Below are 23,465 nucleotides of genomic sequence, written 5' to 3'. Positions count from 1 at the left end.
ACAAGTCCCACACACAGCTAGAAGCCCAATATTTTTTCAGAGGTAGATGCAGAAAAAAATATATTCAGTATGCAACCTGATGGAGGTCTGTATAGATGGATTAATAGAACAAGTCCCACACACAGCTAGAAGCCCAATATTTTTTCAGAGGTAGATGCAGAAAAAAATATATTCAGTTTGCAACCTGATGGAGGTCTGTATAGATGGATTAATAGAACAAGTCCCACACACAGCTAGAAGCCCAATATTTTTTCAGAGGTAGATGCAGAAAAAAATATATTCAGTTTGCAACCTGATGGAGGTCAGTATAGATGGACTAATACAACAAGTCCCACACACAGCTAGAAGCCCAATATTTTTTCAGAGGTAGATGCAGAAAAAAATATATTCAGTTTGCAACCTGATGGAGGTCTGTATAGATGGACTAATAGAACAAGTCCCACACACAGCTAGAAGCCCAATATTTTTTCAGAGGTAGATGCAGAAAAAAATATATTCAGTTTGCAACCTGATGGAGGTCTGTATAGATGGATTAATAGAACAAGTCCCACACACAGCTAGAAGCCCAATATTTTTTCAGAGCTAGATGCAGAAAAAAATTATATTCAATTTGCAACCTGATGGAGGTCAGTATAGATGGACTAATAGAATAATGTTATGCCCAAAAGATTTTACTTCACTAGGTGCAGTAAAAAAATTGGTATTCTATACACAGGTGGTATATCTTGCAACACAGATAGGCTACTCCACTGACTAACACACTCTGCAATAGGCCAAAAAGGATTAGCTTTGCTAGATTCAGCCAAATGCTGTGAAAAAAACTTGCACAGCACTGGCACAGACCTGCCTGGCAAAAACTGATAGGAACTGATGTAACCTAGTCCTGAAAAGGACTGCAATTACAATTAGTCTTTACTCCCACAATCTATCTATTTAAGAGCACAGACCTCCCTGATAAAAGTCGTAGGAAATGCTGTAACCTAGTCCTTAAAAGGACTGCAATCACAACTATTCCCTACTCCCAAGCTATCTGTATATTTGTGCGAAAATTGGCTTGAAATTAACAAGGTATAGCGCACACAGCAACAGCGGTGCCGTCTAACACGCAGCTGCAGCAGTGAGAAAATGGTGGCGACGGGGAAAATGGCTGGGTCTTATAGGGCAAGGACATGTGACATACACTGCCAATGACACATGCCCTTGCTTGTGTGAAAAAAAGCACTTCGCTCCGTGTGTGCGCTGCTGATAGGCTGACAGATTGCACCTCCGCCCTGTAAATGCGGGAAAGAGAAAAAAAAATGGAGATCTTCATTATTCCTGCAGAGATCCATCCCCTGCCCCTCCCCCCACCCCGCTGTACACTCAAACTGCGTATTAACATTAATTTTCATCATTACTGAGAAAAAATCCAGTTATGATTTTGGTGCACGAACAGTTATCGAACATAACCTCGAACAGCCGAATTTTTCTCAAATTGTTCGTGTTCGCCGAACGGCTCGAACACCGCCCAAAACAGCTCGAATTTGAGATTGGCGAACAGTTCGAGTAGAACACCGCTCATCTCTACTAAATACCCTTTATTATTTATCATTATTTTCATGTACTGTGCGATTTATTCATTTACTTCCAGTTATTTGGGTATTTTGCTTGTCTTTGGTTTTTCTCTGTCTAGTGGCCTTATGTGAACATGCATATACATTTTGCATGCACATAAATTTACGTTTCAGTTCAGACTCCCAGGTTTTTTCTTTATAGCGTTAGTGATTGTGGAGAGTGACATGCTTGACATGCCAGGGTAAAGTGTCTTATAGGCCATGCAGTGCTCCTCTGAGAAATTAAATATGCAAATTGCTTTTTCAGAAAGGAAGATGACTTGAGCTCAGATGCCACACAATGGAAGTAGCCATCCTAAGGCTACGTTCACACATTCCATATTTGGTCAATATTACACATCAGTATCTGTAAGGCAAAACCCGGAGTGATGAAGTTGTATCTATTATGCTTTTCCTCTGATTGTTCAAATTCTGGTTTTGGCTTACAAATACTGATAGGAAATACTAACTAAATACTGACATGTGAACGTGGTCTTAAAGTCAATATCAACATTTAACAATATAACATTTTTTTAAAAAAACTGTACTACAGCAAAACCCAAGCCAATGAACGAACAGTCCAATAACAATTGGTCTTTAATATGAATTTATAAACTTAAAGTACTATCAATGCCTAATAAAACCAATAAATATCCTAATAGCACCTATTAGTTGAGATGTGGGTTGTAGTTATGTTTTTTTTTTACGCTGCTTAAATGGAGAAAATTAAATGGCTGGATAATTTTATCCAACAGCTACAAGAATGGTAGTTTAGAAGGCAATTCGGGATATTTGTCCTAAGTTTCATCTAGCCTTGTGTGAGTAGCCAGTGTTCAGGTCCACCATCATTCAGCACTGAATGACCTGTACCATTCAATGTCTATCCAGACATAACCTCATACTGCACAGCCCAACTAGACCCCATTGATTTGGATGGACTGAGCTGTAGAACCAGTCACATCCACATTCACAGCTCTGCCAGGAAAACAATGAGGAGTCAATGAGCTTTACTAACTTCATTTCTTCTTTATTATCCTAAATCAAAGTTCTAGAACCCTCAGCTATGATACATTGCGAATCCTCCTATCCTAATTATTTGCTACTTGTGTCTTCTCTCTTGGTTCTGTATCTTTTCTTTGGAATATGAAAGCATTTACATTCTGCAGAACCTTGGACATCTGACTCCAGAGTTTGGCTGTTCTGTAGATCATGTAGGAGGAATGGAGAACCGGCAGAAAATCCAAGATGATATAAGGCCATGAGTAGGTGACACACTGAAAATAGTAAAAAAAAGCACAAAGAAAATGACCAATAAGGTATATAGAGTTATATATGAAAGTGAATATTACTAATTTCATGGCTGAGTAATATGACTCCAAGTTGATGGATAAATTACTGCTCATCTTCATCTTTACTGTGTGATAATACAATGAGGTGAAGAGGAGGATGGAAGAGATAAAATAGAAAAATAGTGGGAAAAGGGATCCTAGAGTGAAATTTACTATGGAGCTAATATTTAGGCATTCATTCTGTTGATTATCCATGGTTGTATTCTGTGATGGAGGACTGGTCACATTAATCAAGGTCGCCACAAAGAGCATCAAAATATTGAAAGCAGCGAGAAGTACTGAGGCTGCAATAAAATGAACAGTTCTGGGTAATATCATCCCCTTTAGATACAGGAACAGTCTGGTTTTGATGTTGGAGATCTTCAGACATAAAACAATGAGGAGCAAAGTTGTTAGCCAAATATTGGTGTAATGAAAAAAAAAGTAAAATGAATTAAGAACATCCTGATTAAAATATGAATTGGAGCTTCTCATTAATAATTCCAAACCAATCATATAAAAAAAATCAGTGCACTGCATGCCCATCCTTGAGATCCCAAGAACAGTTACAATGTGATCAACAGGCATCACTGATCGTCCTTTCCACCAGTCAGTGACATTGGTGACTATAATAAATGAATGTATCAGCAGTCCGGGTATGAGAGCTATTATTGCCGGAGCCAGAATATCCAGAATCTCGAAATGAGAGTCGACCTTCGTGGAATTATCCATCTCTCCTGTGCTATGAGGATCCTGAAAACACAGAAAGCTTTTATGGAAGGTTTAGTGACAATGATTAATCTATTCACACTTACTAAAATCATGCAAAATTTACTAGTAAAATGACAAATACATCACATAAACTAAAAGCCGCACAAGCTCTACAAATGCAAATAACTAGTGTTGAGCGAGCATGCTTGACACTGCTCGGTACTCGCCCGAGCATCTCACTACTCGGGATGTTCGGCAAGCACCGAGCATTTCCGGGTTACTCGGGCGGGAGCTCGGGTCTACGCCCTGCACGTTTGGCGCTCTTTACAGAGCCAATGAACATGCAGGGATTGCCAGCCAGTCACTGTAATGCCACAGCCATGATGTTTGTGGGCATTATAGTGATTGGCTGGCCGCACAGCGTCACCTCGAGTATTTAAAACCGGGCGCCGCCATCTTGGACACAGTCGCTCCGGATTAGACAGTGTAGGGACAGCGCTGCTGAGCTAGGGAGAGATTTATACTGCGAAATAGTTAGTGTAGGGTCTGTAAAGGCTGCCAGATCAAACAAACAGTCCTTCTCAGGGCTAATATCCATCCCAGATATCAGGCAGGCAGGCAGGCTGTATAGGAGACGCAGTGGTTATACCAGCAAACGCTGCATTACAGTCCTGTGTGCTTCTGCTGGTCAAATTGCTAGACTTATCCCCCGGTCTCAGTGGCCATGGAAAATCCTTTTTTGTTTCATCTAAATCCTGTATTTTTTTTTTCCTCAGTCAGACTGTCCAAATACGCGTCTTATTAACCTTTTGGTATCCCCCCCCCCACCCCCCAAAAAAAAAATTGAGTATGTCTGTGACTCTTCAGACACCAATATATCTGTTTAAAAGAGTCTGGTGTAGGCCAGAAAAATATAACTGTGGTTTTGCAGTTCCACGGGTCAAGTTTCTGTATTATCCTTTTTTTGACATTTTTTGCTGTAAAAAAAAACCTGCAATAGTGTCTCCTGACTGGTCAGACACAAATATATCTGTTTAAAAGAGTCTGGTGTAGGCCAGAAAAATATAACTGTGGTTTTCCTCTTCTACGGTTCTAATCTCCTTTTTATTACCCTTTTTTCCATTGATAGTGCGAGTATAAGCTATTTTACTTCATTTACAATGGGCAAGGCGCATGGCAAGGGACGTGGAACTTGACGTTCTGGTGATGGTGCATGGCCAAGGTGAAAATGTGCCACAACCAACAGCCACATCTTTTCGCTCCCAGTTCTCAACCGAATTTCCAAGGAAGCACACAACAACAAGACCACTATTGCGAACTGATCAGTGTGAACAGGTTATTAATTTGATAGCAGATAATACTTCCAGTTACCTCCGGTCTGTCTTCCACACGGTCAAGTTTAAGCAGCCGTGAGTCTCGACCGCATACTCCACCTTACCCTGATGCTCCTTCCTCCCACCATGCCGAGTGTCGTCAGACAGAAACTAATCCCACACTTGGACACTCTGAAGAGCTGTTCACTGGTCCATTTCCATATTTGTGCCCCTCACCTGCTCTGCTTGAAGTGGTGGAAGAGGAGATCCCATGTAGCAATGTCCAAATATTTGAACAGCCATGGCCAGAGGAAGTCGACGCTGGCAATTTGTCACATGAGGTGGACAATGACGAGACACAATTGCCACGAAGTGAGGAGGAGGATCGTGGTGCGCAAGTGGAAGAGGAGGAGGAGGTGTTTGATCTAGTAAATGACCCAACGTTGCAGGAGGACACGCAGAGCGAAGCCAGTAGCACACATGGGGAGGGAGGCAGAGTACCCCAACAGGCAGGAAGAAGCAGTGTGGTGGCCGCAAACAGAAGGCGAGCAAACCGTTCCCCGTAACACCAACACGAGGGACGTTGCCAGTACAAACGGTAGGTCTTCCAGAGTCTGAAATTTTTTTAAAGACTCTGCTGATAACCCCAAAAAGGCCATTTGTACTACCTGCCATACCGGCATCAGAAGGGGTGACAAAACTACCAGCCTGACCACCACCAGCATGATCAGGCACATGGCAGCAAAGCACCCGATTTTGTGGGGTGAACCTCAGGGCCCACGACCAGTGTCAGTGGGTGTCACCACTGCTTCTTCCGCTGTTGGGCATGTAATAGTACCCCCTGCTGTGTGTGCAAGGCAATCCCCTGTCCATACTGCATGCAAAGATGCCCCCTCCTCTCAGTCTTCACTTGTTATGGCAGTTTCTCAAGAAACAGCATCAACATCCACGTCCCACCGCAGCGTTCAATTGTCCATATCCCACACCTTTGAACAAAAGCGCAAATTCACAGCCAACGCCCCACAGGCCACAGTCCTAAATTCACACATTTCACGACTGCTTGCATTGGAAATGTTGCCTTTTAGGCCCATGGAGACGGAATCCTTCCGCAACCTTATGGCGGTGGCCGTCCCTCGATACTCGGTCCCCAGCCGACACTATTTTGCCCGATGTGCCATCCCCACACTATACAAGCACGTGTCCAAAACATCTACCGTGCCCTCAACAACGCAGTTACTGGGAGAGTCCACCTGACAACGGAAATGTGGACAAGTGCTTGTGGCCAGGGACGGTACATCTCCCTGATGGCACACTGGGTAAACATAGTGGAAGCCGGGACTAGTGTTGAGCCACCCCCGTAGTGTTCGAGTTCGGTTCGGTTCGTCGAACACCCGTGTGTTCGCCGAACTGTTCGTCGAACTGTTCGTCGAACACCTTCGAACACCGTTAAAACCAATGGCAGGCAAACAAAAACACATAGAAACACATAGAAAACACCTTCAAAGGTGTCCAAAAGCTGACAAACTGCTCAGAAGACACAACTAACACATGGAAAAGTGACAAGTACATATAGTCATGCGAAAAGAAAAGAGGTGGAGGAGTAAAAGGAGGGGGAGACACAGATATAGGCATGTCATGCCCTTCTAAAATCCAAAAAGTGAGAAGCCGAGACGGCCAGTCCGCTCCTGCCCGTGCCACCTCCGTGTCGCCGGGTTTGTGCCAGAGCCGCGGTGAACCCTGACGGCCAGCCCCCCTCTCCCAATACTGGTGCCTGTCCGCTGGTGGGTCGAGAGAGCCCCCCTGTGGTGGAGGCAGCTCTAAGCTTTTTAATTTAAATTGTCCCTCTAATTTGAATGAATACACTTTAAATCCATTTACAAGGATCTATTGGAGGGCAAGTCTCATGCCAGCAGCCGCGTAATTCCAGCTCCAGTAGCGTCCACTAAAGCTGCTGCAGTTAAAAAGCTTTTATAAGGATCGAGCTCGGCTGTCCACCGCAAGGCATCCTAGTGCCAGTCCCAGCCCCTATGCCTTGGGGTGCCTCCTTATGCTCTTCACTGAGTATCCCGTGGTCCCGAAGCATTTCCTTTGAAAAAATTAAGTGTCCAAACTACAGGTGGTGTAGCTTGCTTAACAGCCGGGATAATCCGCTGACTAGCAGACACTGCTACTAGGCACAAAGTATTTCCTGGGCTAGATGCAGTTAAAAATTTGTAATTAGATACTCTCGTTGGATGCTGAGAAAGCATTCCATAGAGTCTCCTGGCACGCCATATATGATTCTCTTAAAAAGCTTGGGGTAGGGGTCTAGGGGACCCTTTTATAGCCAAAATCACGGCCCTGTATCACAATACGTCATCTAGGCTGAAGATAAATGGAACTGTAGCACCGAGGGCTCGGTTGCTACAGACGTATTGCACCTCACCCAGAGGTGTGATATCTCACTCTCAGATAAGGATGGAGTGTGGATCAGGACCCGACACCTGCATGCATTACACCACATTGCCGTGGGGCAGGGCGAACAATATGCCCCTGAGATGGGCACGACAGTCCCTGTCCCTGGCTGGAGTGGGGGGAGGGAACACTGAGGAAGGGGAACCCTGCAGTGCAGGAGCAGGGAGGAAACAGTTCCTGGGTGCATTGAGAAGGGAGTATAAAAGGTGGGCACCATCTTAGTTCAGTGCAGAGAAGTCTGAGCAGAAGTGGCAGGGAGCAGGGGCTCTGCATGAGCTCTGCTCCGGAGGCGGGCCTAGTAACAGAGGCCCAGGCCTGCAAGAGGGAGAAGGAAGGAAGAGGAGCGGAGAAGGCTCCAGGAACGAGGAATGAAGGGATCCCAGGGGTGCGGACGGGCGAGTCGCCACCGCACGCCCGAATCCACCTGCGTGGAGGGGTCAGGCCAAAGGGGGAGACCGGTCCCCGAACTAGTGGAGGCAGGAAACGACCCTCAGCTAGAAACCGGAGGCTCTGACATTTTATGTGGCGCAGCCCCTTGCTCCACCCGCTAGGAAGGCACCACATAGGGTCAGGGAAACTGGCGCCAAGTTTACCAAGAGGAGGCCCGAGGCAGCCGGACAGAAGTGTTGGTAAGAAAGGCCAGACAAAGGACACACAAAGGGGGTCCTGTGAAGCGCTCCAAAGTTATCTGGGAGTTGTCTGAGCCCCTCACCTGGTGAGCACAGTACGACGTGGGCAGCCGTTACCTGCAGACGTGGTCTGGATAATAAGAACTGTGAGTAAAGGCCCTGAACTGCATCACTGACTCCGTGTCATTACTGCTGCTGCCCTGCACCATCACCCCCATCCTCCGCATACACTGCCCTGAGGCTATACTCCTCCCCTGGGGAGTTATGCTACGCTCTGCTGCACCCACAACACCAGCCTTAGCGGTCTGCCCTGTAGCGGCGGTTCACTCTGACCGCAATCCACGGGTGGCGTAGTCGGACATTTAAACATCAAAACCACATAAATAGTTCCGCCACTGGTTTGACCGCCCTGAGCCACGGAACCGGATCACCGCCACGAAGACTACAACCACCAGCATCCACCAAAAAGGGTCCGGCTCCGGGTGTCCCAAGGCCCAGGGGGTGCGTCAGAACATTTTCATCACCTTTCACAATCACCAATGGGACAAGGCAGGGATGTCCTCTGTCCCCTCTCTTATACATCCTAGTGACGGAGCACCTGCTCTCATCAATTCGCCATAACCCCAATATTAGGTGGATTGAGGTGGGAGGCACCGAGTACAAGTGCTCTCTATTTGCTGATGATGTCCTAGTATATATCACTCAATCACATATATCCATCCCTGCTGTTATGGCTGAAATAGATCACTTTGTTACATGGTAAAATTTTAAAATCAATGCAGCGAAGTCTGAGGCCCTCGATGTCTCCCTCCCTAAATCCATATAGGATTCCATCCAGTCCAACTTTCCCTTTGCCTGGCCCTCACAGGGTATCAAATTCTTAGGAATTCCTATTCATAGAGACCTCTCCCATCTATGTTATCTTAATTTTGGGCCCTTTATTGAACAATTCCATACAGACCACGGTTGGCAAGTTAGAACTGTAAGATTCACTACGTGAACCACTGGTGTTTTGTGGAAAAGCACATGTACACCGCGTTCCAAATTATTATGCAAAAAGTGTTTAGGAGTGATAAGGGAAGAATTTGTTTGTTTGTCAGTTAAACTCATTGATGGTGATGTGTGTCAGGGCTCTTTATATCACTGTAAGCAATTGCAGACACCTGTGCTAATTAGTTTGGCAGGTGTGTCCAATGAAAGGCAAGACTACTTAAGAAGGCTCTCTCACATTATTAAGCAGCCTACATTTTCTGCCAAAATGGGAAAGAAAAAGGATGTGTCGGCTGCTGAGAAGCAACAAATTGTGGAGTGTTTAGGTCAAGGCATGACTACAATCAACATTGTGCGATGATCAGGAAGAAGTGTCTTGGCAATCAAGAAGTATGTAGCTGATTCACAGTACACACGTGTGCGTGCTGATAAGGGCAAATTGAGGACTCTTTCCTACAGGCAATTACGTCAGGTTGAAAGAGCAGCGGCAAAAAAGCCTTGTCATAGCAGCAGACAAGTTTTTGAAGCTGCTTGTGCCTCCAACGTCCCCCGAACAACAAGATGCAGGGTCCTTCAGAGGTTTGCAGCTGTGCATACGCCATCCTGTCGACCTCCTCTATCCACTTCACACAAGCAGAAACGGCTCCAGTGGGCCAAACATTACATGAAGACCGATTTCAAAACTGTTTTGTTCACGGATGAGTGCCGTGCAGCGCTCGATGGTCCAGATGAATGGAGTGGAGGATGACTGGTTGATGGACACCCCACGCAAACATGGCTACAGCACCAACAAGGAGGAGGTGGAGTAATGTTTTGGGCTGGAATCATGGGGAGAGAGATTGTCGGCCCCTTTAGGATCCCTGAAGGCGCTAAAGATGAACTCCATAATGTATGTGGATTTTCTCAAACAGCACTTCCTGCCATGGTTCAAGAAGAAGAACCGTGTATTTCACAGCAAGATCATTTTTCTGCATGATAATGCACCATCTCATGCTGCACATAAAACATCTGCATCTCTGGCTGATATGGGCATAAAAGGGGACAAACTTATGGTGTGACCCCCATGCTCCCCTGACCTCTACCCCATTCAGAACCTTTGGAGCATCATTTAAAGGAGTGTCTATGATGGCGGGAGGCAGTTCACATCTAAGCAACAGCTCTGGGAGGGTATTCTGTCCTCATGCAAAACAATTGAAGCAGAAACCATCCAAAACCTGACAAATTCAATGGACGAGAGAGTTCAGAAGCTCCTTTCGAACAAGGGGTCCTTTGTGAAAATGTAACATCACCTAGAATAAAGTTTTGAGTTGAAAACTGTTTGATTTCAGTTTCTAACAACCTGCTAATGCTTATAATTTCAAAAATGACCATTTTTTTGGTCTTTATTAAAATGAAAAGGTTGATCGAAAAGTTTGGGGGATCTAAGAGTGTGGCAACCCAGTAGTCATGATTACTTCGAATTCTGACAATATGAGGGTCATGCTGCAGGTAGTGCAGCAAGAAGGCACTTATGTGTCTTGCGCATCTCGGAGCCCCAAAATTATTTTCCGGGCTAGATGCAGCTAAAAATTATTTTTAATTTTAAATCTGGTGAAGCTTATTATAGATGGCCTAATAGGATCAGTGCTGCACACTGCTACAAAGCCCAAATTATTTTCCAGTCAAGATACAGATAAACATGATTAGTAATTTGAAAGCTTAAAACGGTTGGTAGGGTGATTTTAACCAATCATCAAGCTTTTACTCTCCCCAGGATGACACAGGGGTAGAAAAGTCGTTTCGGATCCATGATTTGTTCATCTTTATGAACGTGAGTCTGTCTACATTATCAGTGGAGAGCCGCGTGCGCTTATCTGTCAGCACACCACCAGCAGCGCTGAACACACGTTCAGACAGAACGCTGGCTGCGGGGCATGACAAGATCTCCAAGGCGTAAGTGGCTAGCTCCGGCCATTTATCCAGATTGGAAGCCCAAAAAGAGCAAGGGTCCAGTGACACAGTCGTGGCTTCAATGTTTACTTGGAGATACTCCTGTACCATCGTCTCTAGGCGTTGACTATGTGTCAGACTTCTTGTCTCCTGTGGCCTTGCAAAGGATGGGCTAAAAAAGTGGTGAAATGATTCCGCAAAATTGATGTTACCAGCAGATACTGTGGTTCTGTTACGGTTTGAGTGCTGAACACTTGACGGTCCCACGGTTGGCAAGTTGGAACTGTGAGATTCACTACGTGCACCACTGGTATTTTGTGGAAAAGCACATGTAAGATTCTGCAACAGTCTCTGCTGATACTCCTGCATGCGTGCATCCCTTTCTATGGCAGGAATAATTTCTGCAAATTTACTTTTGTACCGGGGATCTAACAGTGTGGCAACCCAGTAGTCAGGATTATTTCTAATTCTCACAATTCGAGGGTCATGTTGCAGGTAGTGCAGCAAGAAGGCACTCATGTGTGTTGCGCATCCAGGAGCACCAAGTCCCTGTTGTGTTGGTGGCGAGGTAACAATCATGCTTCCTTCCTCTGTCCTCTCCCCCCAACCTCGCACAACAGAAATGTGATCAAGGTCTCCCTCATCTGATGAGTCTTCCATCAGTTCGTCCTCCACTTCTTCCTGGGCTCCTGCACCTTCCTCACTAGTTTGGCTGCTACCATGCGCCCTGGTAAAACCATCTCCCCCACCCTCACATGCCTGCCGCCTTGGTGCTGCCGACCGTCTGGACCTTGCAGATGTTAGCCCTTCCGCATACAACTCCTCCTCCTCTACTTCCTCCACCTCCTCTTGTGCCACCACCTGACTCCGAATTCTGTTTAACATGTGCTCCAGCATGTAAATCACCGGAATAGTCATGCTGATAATGGCATCGTCAGCACTAAACATCTTCGTCGCCATTTCAAAACTGTGCAGAAGGGTGCATAGGTCCCTGATCTGAGACCACTCCTCCAGCGTGATTTGCCCCACCTCTGAATCTCGTTGGCCCAGGCTATACGTCAGAACGTATTGCACCAGGGCTTGTCGGTGCTGCCACAGTCGCTGCAACATGTGCAGAGTTGAATTCCACCGGGTAGGCACATCGCATTTTAGCCGGTGAAGTGGCAGGCCCAACGACTTCTGTAGAGATGTAAGTCGCTGAGCTGCGGGATGCAAACGGCGGAAGTGAGCACACAGCGACCGTGCCCTCTGCAGAAGGCCATCTAGTCTGGGATAGTGGGCTAAAAATTGCTGGACAACCAGGTTCAACACGTGAGCCATACAAGGCACGTGTGTGACATTGCCCCGGCGAAGGGCCGCACCCAGGTTTGCAGCATTGTCGCACACGGCCTTCCCTGGTTTCAGGTCCAGTGGAGACAACCATTCATGAAATTGGTTCTCCAGAGCTGACCACAACTCCTCAGCTGTGTGACTCACATTTCCCAGACATTTCAATGTAAAAACCGCCTGATGACGTTGAGCCCTACTGCCAGCATAGTAAGGAGGTGTGCAGGATCCCTTCTGCGCAGTTAGAAAGCTTGTGGCATGACCAGACAGGCTTTGGGTGCAGGTGGAAGACCGAGAGGAGGTTGAGGAGGCAGAAGCAGTGGAAGAACTTTGACATAAAGAGGATTGACGCACAACTCGTGGGGACGGCAAGACTTGGACAGCAGCCCCTTGTCCTGCTGTCACCATAGTTACCCAGTGCCCAGTCAGCGACATGTAACGCCCCTGTCCATGCCTACTCGTCCAAGTGTCTGTGGTGAAATGCACCCTGTCACACACAGAGTTTCTCAAAGAAGCGGTGATGTTGTGTGCGACATGCTGGTGGAGCGCAGGCACACCTTTCTTTGAGAAGTAGTGCCGACTGGGCATCTGGTACTGGGGCACTGCGACGGACATAAGGTCTCGAAAATCCTCTGTGTCCACCAGGCGGAAAGGCAGCATTTCTGTAGCCAAGAACTTGCAGATGGTGAAATTCAACCTCTTAGCTTTCTCATGGCTAGGAGGAAATGGTCTTTTACTTGTCCACATCTGAGGGACCGAGGGCTGGCTATTGTGCTTAGACGGGGTTGATAAGGGTGTCCCCGGCAAACTGCCGGTCTGTGAGGAAGATGCAGGCGGACATGTTAGGTTGCCTTGATCCAAAGGTGGTGCTATCGATGTCGGACAGCGCTCAAGACCAGCTGGTGTTACCACCTCCAAAGAAAATGATGACCTGCCAATCACGCTGGCTGTTGCGGGTAAAGAGGTGGCAAGTCTGCGCCCCAAAACAGGTGTGACTGCTGTCCCCCCAGTCACAGAGGATGAAGAGGCCGCGGATGCACAAGATATGGCAGACGGTGGTTGGCCCGGCCGGCTAGGCCACATTGTAGCACACTGAGCTTCCCACTGCAACTTATGCTTCATGTCCATGTGCCGGTTCATGCATGAAGTACTCAAACTATGTATTTTTTGGCCTCTATTTAGCTTTTGCTGACAAATGTTACAGATAACACGAGTTGGGTCATCTTTATCGATCTGAAAAAATGCCCAGGCTATGCAAGGCTTAGCACCCATGCGACCTGAAGAGCCACCACGACTTGTGGTGAGAGGCAGAGTTGTGTTTGAGGATGCAGTTGTTGACGTGCTTCCAGTACTACGTCTCTGTCCAGGAAGGCGCAACCTGACCTCGTCGTCACTAGCATCTTCCTCCACCTCCTCTGCTGACCTCATCTCTTGGCTGACTGTGGGTTGACAGTAAGTGGGATCTCCGACCTCATCATCATCACCCTGTGCGTTATCACACCCGTCGTTCTCAGAGCCAACCTGTTCCTGCCCTGACAAAAAACTAAAGTTGTCGCTCCAATCAGGTATTTGAGTCTTATCATCGTCTTCCTCATTGTCTCCACCAACAGGAGTTACAGTTTGGGAATGAGGGTCTACATTATGGTCAGAACCTTCTGCGTCTGGTCCTGGATCCGATTCATAAAGATTCTGGGCATCAGTGCAGATCATTTCCTCGTCTGGATTCACAGAAGCGCTGGAGTCGACCTCTGATTCCCAGGCTATAGTATGAGTAAACAGCTCTGCAGACTCAACCATCTGTTCTACCTCATACTCAGACGGGCAGCTGGAGATTTGGGAGCTGTGAGGAAGCAAGTGCGATTTGGGTGACACCTTTGAGGACTGGAGTATTTGTGATGTTGAAGTTGATGTGGAGGAGAGCCCACTTAAAGGAGCACTTGATATCCGTTGAAGCACCTGCTGTTTTTGTGCCTCATCTGGAATTTGTAGCGATTGGCGTGGCCGTAAGAAAGGGATCTTATCACATTGTCCGCTAAAAGAAGTAGACATTTTAGTTTGGCTGGAAGATGGTCTTTCTTCTGCACCTACCCCACGGACACAACCTTTTTTCCCGTTCCCAACACGCCTATTCCCCTTTCCACCAGCAGCAGGCCTTTTTCCACTCATTTTGGTGGTTAACTAATTCACAACTCTGGAGTTGTTTGCACAAAAAAACAATGGATGGTAACCGAGCAGAGCTGAGTGGCCAAACTGTGGTATTAGGCCAAAACTATTGGCTGGGTTAGATGCAGAAAAAAATTATTTTTAATTTGCAACCTGATGGAGGTCAGTATAGATGGACTAATAGACCAAGTCCCACACACTGCTAGAAGCCCAAATATTTTTTCAGAGCTAGATGCAGAAAAAATTATTTTTAATTTGCAACCTGATGGAGGTCAGTATAGATGGACTAATAGAACAAGTCCCACACGCTGCTAGAAGCCCAAATATTTTTTCAGAGATAAATGAAGAAAAAAATTATTTTTAATTTGCAACCTGATGGAGGTCAGTATAGATGGACTAATAGACCAAGTCCCACACACTGCTAGAAGCCCAAATATTTTTTCAGAGCTAGATGCAGACAAAAATTATTTTTAATTTGCAACCTGATGGAGGTCAGTATAGATGGACTAATAGACCAAGTCCCACACACTGCTAGAAGCCCAAATATTTTTTCAGAGCTAGATGCAGAAAAAAATTATTTTTAATTTGCAACCTGATGGAGGTCAGTATAGATGGACTAATAGACCAAGTCCCACACACCGCTAGAAGCCCAAATATTTTTTCAGAGCTAGATGCAGAAAAAAATTATTTTTAATTTGCAACCTGATGGAGGTCAGTATAGATGGACTAATAGACCAAGTCCCACACACTGCTAGAAGCCCAAATATTTTTCAGAGCTAGATGCAGAAAAAAATTATTTTTAATTTGCAACCTGATGGAGGTCAGTATAGATGGACTAATAGAACAAGTCCCACACGCTGCTAGAAGCCCAAATATTTTTTCAGAGATAAATGAAGAAAAAAATTATTTTTAATTTGCAACCTGATGGAGGTCAGTATAGATGGACTAATAGACCAAGTCCCACACACTGCTAGAAGCCCAAATATTTTTCAGAGCTAGATGCAGAAAAAAATTATTTTTAATTTGCAACCTGATGGAGGTCAGTATAGATGGACTAATAGAATGATGCTATGCCCAAAAGATTTTACTTCACTAGGTGCAGTAAAAAAATTGGTATTCTATACACAGGTGGTATATCTTGCAACACAGATAGGCTACTCCACTGACTAACACACTCTGCAATAGGCCAAAAAGGATTAGCTTTGCTAGATTCAGCCAAATGCTGTGAAAAAAACTTGCACAGCACTGGCACAGACCTGCCTGGCAAAAACTGATAGGAACTGATGTAACCTAGTCCTGAAAAGGACTCCAATTACAATTAGTCTTTACTCCCACAATCTATCTATTTAAGAGCACAGACCTGCTTGATAAAAGTCGTAGGAAATTCTGTAACCTAGTCCTTAAAAGGACTGCAATCACAACTATTCCCTACTCCCAAGCTATCTGTATATTTGTGCGAAAATTGGCTTGAAATTAACAAGGTATAGTGCACACAGCAACAGCGGTGCCGTCTAACACGCAGCTGCAGCAGTGAGAAAATGGTGGCGACGGGGAAAATGGCTTGGTCTTATAGGGCAAGGACATGTGACATACACTGCCAATCACACATGCCCTTGCTTGTGTGAAAAAAAGCTCTTCGCTCCGTGTGTGCGCTGCTGATAGGCTGACAGATTGCACCTCCCCACTGCAAATGCGGGAAAGAGAAAAAAAAATGGAGATCTTCATTGTTCCTGCAGAGATCCATCCCCTGCCCCTCCCCCCGCCCCGCTGTACACTCAAACTGCGTATTAACATTAATTTTCATCATTACTGAGAAAAAATCCAGTTATGATTTTGGTGCACGAACAGTTATCGAACATAACCTCGAACAGCCGAATTTTTCTCAAATTGTTCGTGATCGCCGACCGGCTCGAACACCGCCCAAAACAGCTCGAATTTGAGATTGGCGAACAGTTCGAGTAGAACAACGCTCATCTCTAGCCGGGACCCAGTCGGACGTTGGAATGGAACACAACCTCCTCACACCGAGGATTGCGGGCCCTATGTCAGAGTTGCCCCCACAGTGTACAGCTCCTGCGCATCATTCTTCTCGTCATGTTCAGCCTCCATCTCAGATATCACCACATCAGTTACAAGCTGGAAGCACTGCAGTACTGCCGAAGCCAAGCGGCAACAGGCTGTGCTGAAACTCATAAGCTTAGTTGATAGACCTCACACTGCTTGTGAGTTGTGGACAGCTGTGAAAGAGCAGGCAGATCTGTGGCTGAGACCGCTGAAACTACATCCAGGCCTGGTAGTGTGACAATGGCAGTAACCTGGTGGCGGCTCTGAGGCGAGGCGAGATCACACACGTACCATGCCTGGCTCATGTGCTTAACCTCGTGGTTCAGTGGTTTCTTAAATCATACCCCGAGTTGCCAGATCTGCCTGTCAAAGTACGCCGCCTGTCAGCTCATTTTCGGAAGTCGGCTACAGTTTCCGCCGCCCTTGCTGTGTTGCAGCAGCGTTTGCAGCTTCCGGCACACCGACTGGTGTGTGATGTCCCCACACATTGGAACTCTATCCTCCACATGTTGCAAAGGATTTGTGAGCAGAAGAGAGCAGTTGTGGAGTACCAACTGCAACAAGGCCGTCGATATTCAGGTCAGACTCCACACATAAGACCTCAGGAGTGGACCTGGATGTCTGACATATGTACGATCCTGACAAACTTTGAGGAGTCCACCAAGATGGTGAATGGCACCATCATTAGCGTCAGCATCCCACTTGTCTGTCTTTTGCAACGCTCTCTGCAGAGAATTAAAGAGGAGCCATTGCAGCCAGAGTATGATGAGATGGATCAAGAAGCCGTAGCGGTCGATTACACACATCCCAGCCTCATCTCATCCCAACGTGCATTGGGGGACAATGAGGGAGAGGAGGAGGAGGAGGAAGAACAGGAGCTTGTATCATGGGCTGTAGACGGTAGTACCTGTACAACTGTAATACAGTCGGTTTAGCGTGGGTGGCCTGAGGACAGGGGGAGGAGGAGAGCATGGTCAGTAGTCATCTTGGTGAGGACACGGAAGTCTTGCCCGTTTTCAGTCTGGCACGCATGGCTGACTTTATGCTACGCTGCCTTAACTGTGACCCTCGCTTTGTCAAAATGTTTGGTGACAGTCAATACTGGTTGGTAACACCTTTAGAACCCCCGCTACAAGGACAACTTTCACTCTCTTATTCCGGAGGTTGAGAGGTCTACAAAAATGTGGCAGTACCAGAGGGCCCTTGCTGCAGAACTGTTTAAAAAATTCCCATCTGAACACGCTAGCTGCAGGGGTCACAGTTCGTTGACCAACCAAGGCATATATGCGAGAGAGACGCAATTCCAACCCATCAGAGGCTGTGGAACACTGTCAACATTATGGACAGTTTTCTGAGACTCGCCCAGCTTACAGGCCCTGAGGCGCTGCGTACTCTCACAAGGAGTGGAAAGTTTCAAAAGATGGTGAGGGAGTACCTTGCCGACCGTACCAGCATCTTGCGTGATTCCTCTGTGCCTTTTAATTATTGGGTATCCAAGCTGGACACTTGGAATGAACACGCTCTGTACACCTTGGAGGTCCGGGCCTGCCCTGCCGCTAGCGTACTATCGGAGCATGTTTTTAATGCCGCTGAGGAAATTATAGCTGATAAGCGCACTCACCTGTCAACTGACAATGCTGACAAGCTGACCCTTAACAAAATGAACAAGGGCTGGATTGGGCCAGACTTCTCATCATCACCAAATGACAACAGAGTAACAAAGTCAAACACACTGTTATTTCTGTAGGTGGATTCCCATGCATCGCTTCACACCCACACATGGGTATATGCTTCCTCATTTCGGCTGTATTTTGCTCTTCTCCTTATCCTCAGCCTCCACCACCACTATATCACCAGAGTGACCGTGGTCCATGTTGCCAGCATTGCAAGTTCCTCCATCCTAATTTTTGCCAGCTTTTGCTTTGAAGGCATAGGCAAAGACTATGGGAGACCCACTCCCCAATAATGGGAATAATGTTTTTAATATGCTGTATTGCATGGCTTTTGTAAGGGGCATTAAAATCCTCTTGTTAAGCTACTGTGACCTCCAGCATTCTTCCAATGGGTATATAAACCGTCTTGTTAAGCTTCTGCAACCTCCACGTCTCCTCCAAGGGGCATTAAAACCGTCTTGTTAAGCTACTGCGACCTCCACGTCTCTTCCAAGGGGCATTAAAACCATATTTTTAAGCTACTGCGACCTTCACCACTTCTCCAAGGGGCATTTAAACTGTCTTGTTAAGCTACTGCGACGTCCACCACTTCTCCAAGGGGCATTAAAACCATCTTGTTAAGCTACTGAGACCTCCACGTCTCTTCCAAGGGGCATTTAAACCATCTTGCTAAGCAACTGAGACCTCCTCCACTATTCCAAGGGGCATTAAAAACGTCTTGTTAATCAACTGCAACCTCCACGTCTCTTCCAAGGGGCATTAAAACCGTCTTTTTAAGCTACTGCGACCTCCACCACTTCTCCAAGGGGCATTAAACCGTCTTGCTAAGCTACTGTGACCTCCACCACTTTTCCCAGGGGCATTAAAACTGTCTTGTTAAACCATTCTGAACTCCACAGCTCTTCCAAGGGGCATTGAAATGTTGTTTTTAATGAACTCTAACCTCCATGACTCTTCCAATGGGCATTGCATTTCCTCCTAATTTTAGTCAACTTTTGCTTTTCAATGCAGAGGCGAACACTAAGGGAGACCCACTCCCCAATAATGGGTACAAGTTTTTAGTATGCTGTAATCCACGTCTGTTTCAAGGGCCATTGCAGTTCCTCATAATTTTTGGAAAGCCTTCCATTCACTGCTTAGGCCAACAGTGCACAAGAGACCCAGTTGCTCTAAATGGAAAAAACGGTTTAGTTAAGACCCTCTGACCTCCATGTCACTTCCAAGGGGCATTGGAGTGCCTCGAAATTCTTGGTAGGCATTGCACTCACAGTATGCCCTATAACTGTGTAGCCGAACTGCTCCTTTTGGCACAGAAACATATCCTACAAGACATGTGTGGTTGACTGGCCTGATATTGATGTGAATGGTCCCTGTTCCTGCTGCTCTTTCTGCTTTGCCACCACCTCATCCATCATTCATCACCTGAAGCTTTGCTTTAACAGGAGTCATAGAACTGGGATAGTAGCATGAAAACATCCTGCAATCCTCGGAGGAGGTAGGATTTGTGCCAAAACACTGACCACCTCAGGCCTAGCCGCTACTACATACATGCGCTTGCATTCCAAGGAACATAAAGCTAAGGATATGGATGGCCTCATGATCATGAATAATTTACTCATTGTGTAGGAGGCCGACCACTGCTGCTGTCTACCTTTTGAACTTTGTGTTGAAGCCTGATTGACCCAGGACCCGCAATCCTCTATGTCTGGAGGACGTGTTGCATCCCTGTGTCCAACTGTCCCGGCTTCCACAATATTAACCCAGTGTGAAGGCGTGAGATGGACCATCCCTGGCCAAATCCATTTGTCCACATGTTTGTGGTTAGGCTGTCCTTCAAAAAGGGGCGGCTGGGGACCATTTATGGACAACCGGCCGTCCCCAGGCGGCTGGAGACCGTGTGTGGACACCCGGCCGCCGGACGGCTGGGGACAGAGTATGGATACCTCGCTGCTGAAGCAGCCATGAGGTAGTGGCCAGCTTGGCCTCCTCCAAACTAAAAGGCCCCATTTCAAGTGCAAGCTAGCAGTATGGTATTGCAGCCTGGGGGTGGGTGGGTGGGTGGGTGGGTGGCATGTTGCACACTTACGCTTGCATTCCAAGAAAACAAAGCAGATGCTAACTTCTATCATCATCATCATGCTCCTCACCTTGGCACTCTCAACTCCCCTGATGGAGAAGCCAGGGCCCACCGGAGGAGTCTGGTTCTCTGGTGGGTTCGTCCAATGCTGCCCTAAAGCAGGCCAGGCTAAGAAAATCTGTGGGGAAGTTCCGTGGAGAAATCGGGGCGGCTGGGGACCGTTTATGGACACCTTACAGCCCCCAGGTGGCTGGGGACTGTGTGTGAATACCCAGCCGTGGGGCAGCTGGGGACCGAGTATGGACACACGGCCGCCCCCTGGTGGCTGGGGACCGAGCGTGGACACCCGTCCGCCGGGCAGCTGAGGACTGAGTATGGATACCTCGCTGCCGAAACATCCATGAGGTAGTGGCCAGCTTCGGCCTCCTCCAAACTAAAAGGCCCCATTTCAAGTGCAAGCTAGCAGTATGGTATTGCAGCCTGGCCTGGCAGGTTGCACACTTACGCTTGCATTATAAGAAAACAAAGCAGATGCTAACTTCTATCAACATCATCATGCTCCTCACCTTGGCACTCTCAACTCCTCTGATGGAAAAGCCAGGTCCCACTGGAGGAGTCTGGTTCTCTGGTGGGCTTGTCCATTGCTGCCCTAAAGCAGGCCGAGCTAAGAAAAGTGTGTGGGGGATGTTACGCGGAGAAATAGGGGCGGCTGGGGACCGTTTATGGATACCCGGTCACCCCCAGGCGGCTGGGCAACGTGTGTGGACACCCGGACGCAGGGCGGCTGGGGACCGAGCGTGGACACCCGGCCATGGGGCAGCTGGGGACCGAGTAAGGACACCCGGCCGCCCCCTGGCGGCTGGGGACCGAGTGTGGACACCCGGCTGCCGGGAAGCTGGGGACTGAGTATTGATACCTTGCTGCCAAAGCAGTCATGTGGTAGTGGCCAGCTTCGGCCTCCTCCAAAATAAAAGGCCCCATTTCAAGTGAAAGCTAGCAGTATGGTATTGCAGACTGGGGGTGGGTGGGTGGCAGGCTGCATACTTGCGCTTGCATTGCAAGGAATTGGGGAGATACAATTGAACACTGCCCTGAGACAAGGACTTGCACGGGGATAGTTGCAAGTCTGCATCTTCTGATGCGGCAAGGATGACTTCTGATGGGCACACTTTTACGCAGGGACCTGGGTGTCAGAGATGCTTCCAGGGGTCTTCCCCATGCTGTTCCTATGTCTTTTCAGCACTGTATGCATGTGTCACACAGCACATGGCCAGATAAGGTTGTAAAATGTTAAAATGACATTTCCCGGTGAATGCATTTGTCACGGTTGAAAGCAATGCAAAAGTGCCAAAACACATAAAAAATGCTACTTATGAACATAGCCCAAGGTGTGGAGGAGTATTTTTTGGGGGGTTTATTTATTTTACCTTATACACAAGTCTTTACCCTGGAAATGAAGTTCCTTAACATATTTCACAGGAAAGCAGTTTCAGTTTAGTTTTTGAACGTTTTATTGTGAGCCCTTAAAAGTGGCTTAATACCCCTGACCACATTGTTGACAGCAGTGACCTGGGGGTCATAAATGCTTCTAGGGGCGATCCCCATGTCATTTGAGCACTGTCACTATCATTTTGGGCACTTTTTAGGCTTTCTACAGACTGCTGAGGGTGCCGCCGCAAAAATGCACGGGTCTCCCAAAGACTAACATTGGGCTCGTTGCTCGGGTCGAACACCCGAGTAGCACGGCGAGCTCGGCCCGAGCTTCGAGCACCCGAGAATTTTAGTGCTCGCTCAACACTACAAATAACCCATAACAGAACATTAACAGCTCAATGTGTAGATGTTACAACAAAATTAGAAATCACCTGGAGAGTCAGTTTACAAGCATGTGGCATTAATTAACTCATTACAGCCCTGAGTTACCTCCTGTGTTACAATCCAGAGCTACACTCACTATTCTGCTGGTGCAGTCACTGTGTACATACATTACATTACTGATCCTGAGTTACATCCTAGGTTATACTCCAGAGCTGCACTCACTATTCTGCTGGTGCAGTCACTGTGTACATACATTACATTACTGATCCTGTACTGATCCTGAGTTACATCCTGTATTATACTCCAGAGCTGCACTCACTATTCTGCTGGTGCAGTCACTGTGTACATATATTACATTACTGATCCTGTACTGATCCTGAGTTACATCCTGTATTATACTCCAGAGCTGCACTCACTATTCTGCTGGTGCAGTCACTGTGTACATGTGACACCCCAGGGGTCTGGTTGCCACAGTGATAGAGATATTACGTCTGAGAGCAGGTGGGAGGTCTCTTGGTCAGGAATCCTATGCATGCCACACCTCCTGCACAGTCCTGGGAGGGGAAGAACTTCCCCTATATAAAACTGGGGCTGAGGCAGGGTTAGTGAGTACAGAAGAAGTAGAGACAGAGAAAAGAAGCAAATATAGGAACAGAACATCAGGAGCTCTGTGGGAGCAGTGTTACAAGGAGTCAGGGGCTGGCAGCTGCAGAGCTCGCCCTGACTAAGAAGATTTCTTACCGGACCCGGAGTCCGAGGCTGTGGGGACTAACTCCTACCCAGCAGCAGAATCCGTCAGGCAGGGGATTCCAGGTCCTCTGGCCAAGAAACCCGAAGGCACGGTCACACGCATGGGACCAGCACCGCCGTCGTGGAGCGGAAGCTACTAGAAGGCCCCGAGTCACCGGCCATACGGGTGAGCACCACACGGTACACTGAGGGACGTGGGCTACTTATACCCGCCTCTAGCAAGGTAGCCAGAAGAGTACAGTTAGTTTGGGAGGCCTACAACTCCGCCTGGCCAGGGGAGATCCCATCTGCTCAAGGACTGACCAGGCCCCAATCGCTAGCCAGTACTCCGGGAGGGTCTATCTTTGTCACCAGTAAAGACCCTGAACTACACCGTACCGTCTCCGAGTGGTTCCTGCTACCCCCATCATCCACGTCGGCTGCCCTGAGGCCATACCCCTCCCGTTGGGGGTTATACTATCACGCTGCACAATCCTACTACCGGCCTCAGCGGTCTGCCCTGCAGCAGCAGCTGCTTAGCTGTACTCACCGGGTGGCGTAGTCGTCCAACATCTACCGCTGATACATCGTCGCTCAGTTTGACTCCCTGGGCACGGACCGGGTCACCGCCACGAGACTACAACCCTCAACAGATCCGGCTCCGGGTAA

General features: G+C 47.4%; 1 protein-coding gene across 1 annotated transcript in view; it reads right to left on the bottom strand.

Moving 5' to 3' along the window:
* Nucleotides 1-2,408: 2,408 nt before the first annotated feature.
* The window catches only part of LOC141257907 (taste receptor type 2 member 2-like), a 42,921-nt gene continuing 21,864 nt past the window's right edge, over nt 2,409-23,465 (bottom strand). The window contains exon 2 of the mRNA XM_073672913.1: nt 2,409-3,673. Coding sequence (XP_073529014.1) covers nt 2,681-3,673 — 993 coding nt within the window. The 3' untranslated portion in view covers nt 2,409-2,680. The remainder of the gene's footprint in view (nt 3,674-23,465) is intronic.

Source organism: Phyllobates terribilis, unplaced genomic scaffold (genome assembly GCF_046119375.1).
Source record: "Phyllobates terribilis strain yellow unplaced genomic scaffold, ASM4611937v1 Scaffold_3__8_contigs__length_932513732, whole genome shotgun sequence".
NCBI classification, from domain to species: Eukaryota; Metazoa; Chordata; class Amphibia; order Anura; family Dendrobatidae; genus Phyllobates; species Phyllobates terribilis.
Note: the sequence above shows the minus strand (reverse complement) of the source record. Positions and strands in the feature narration are given on the sequence as shown.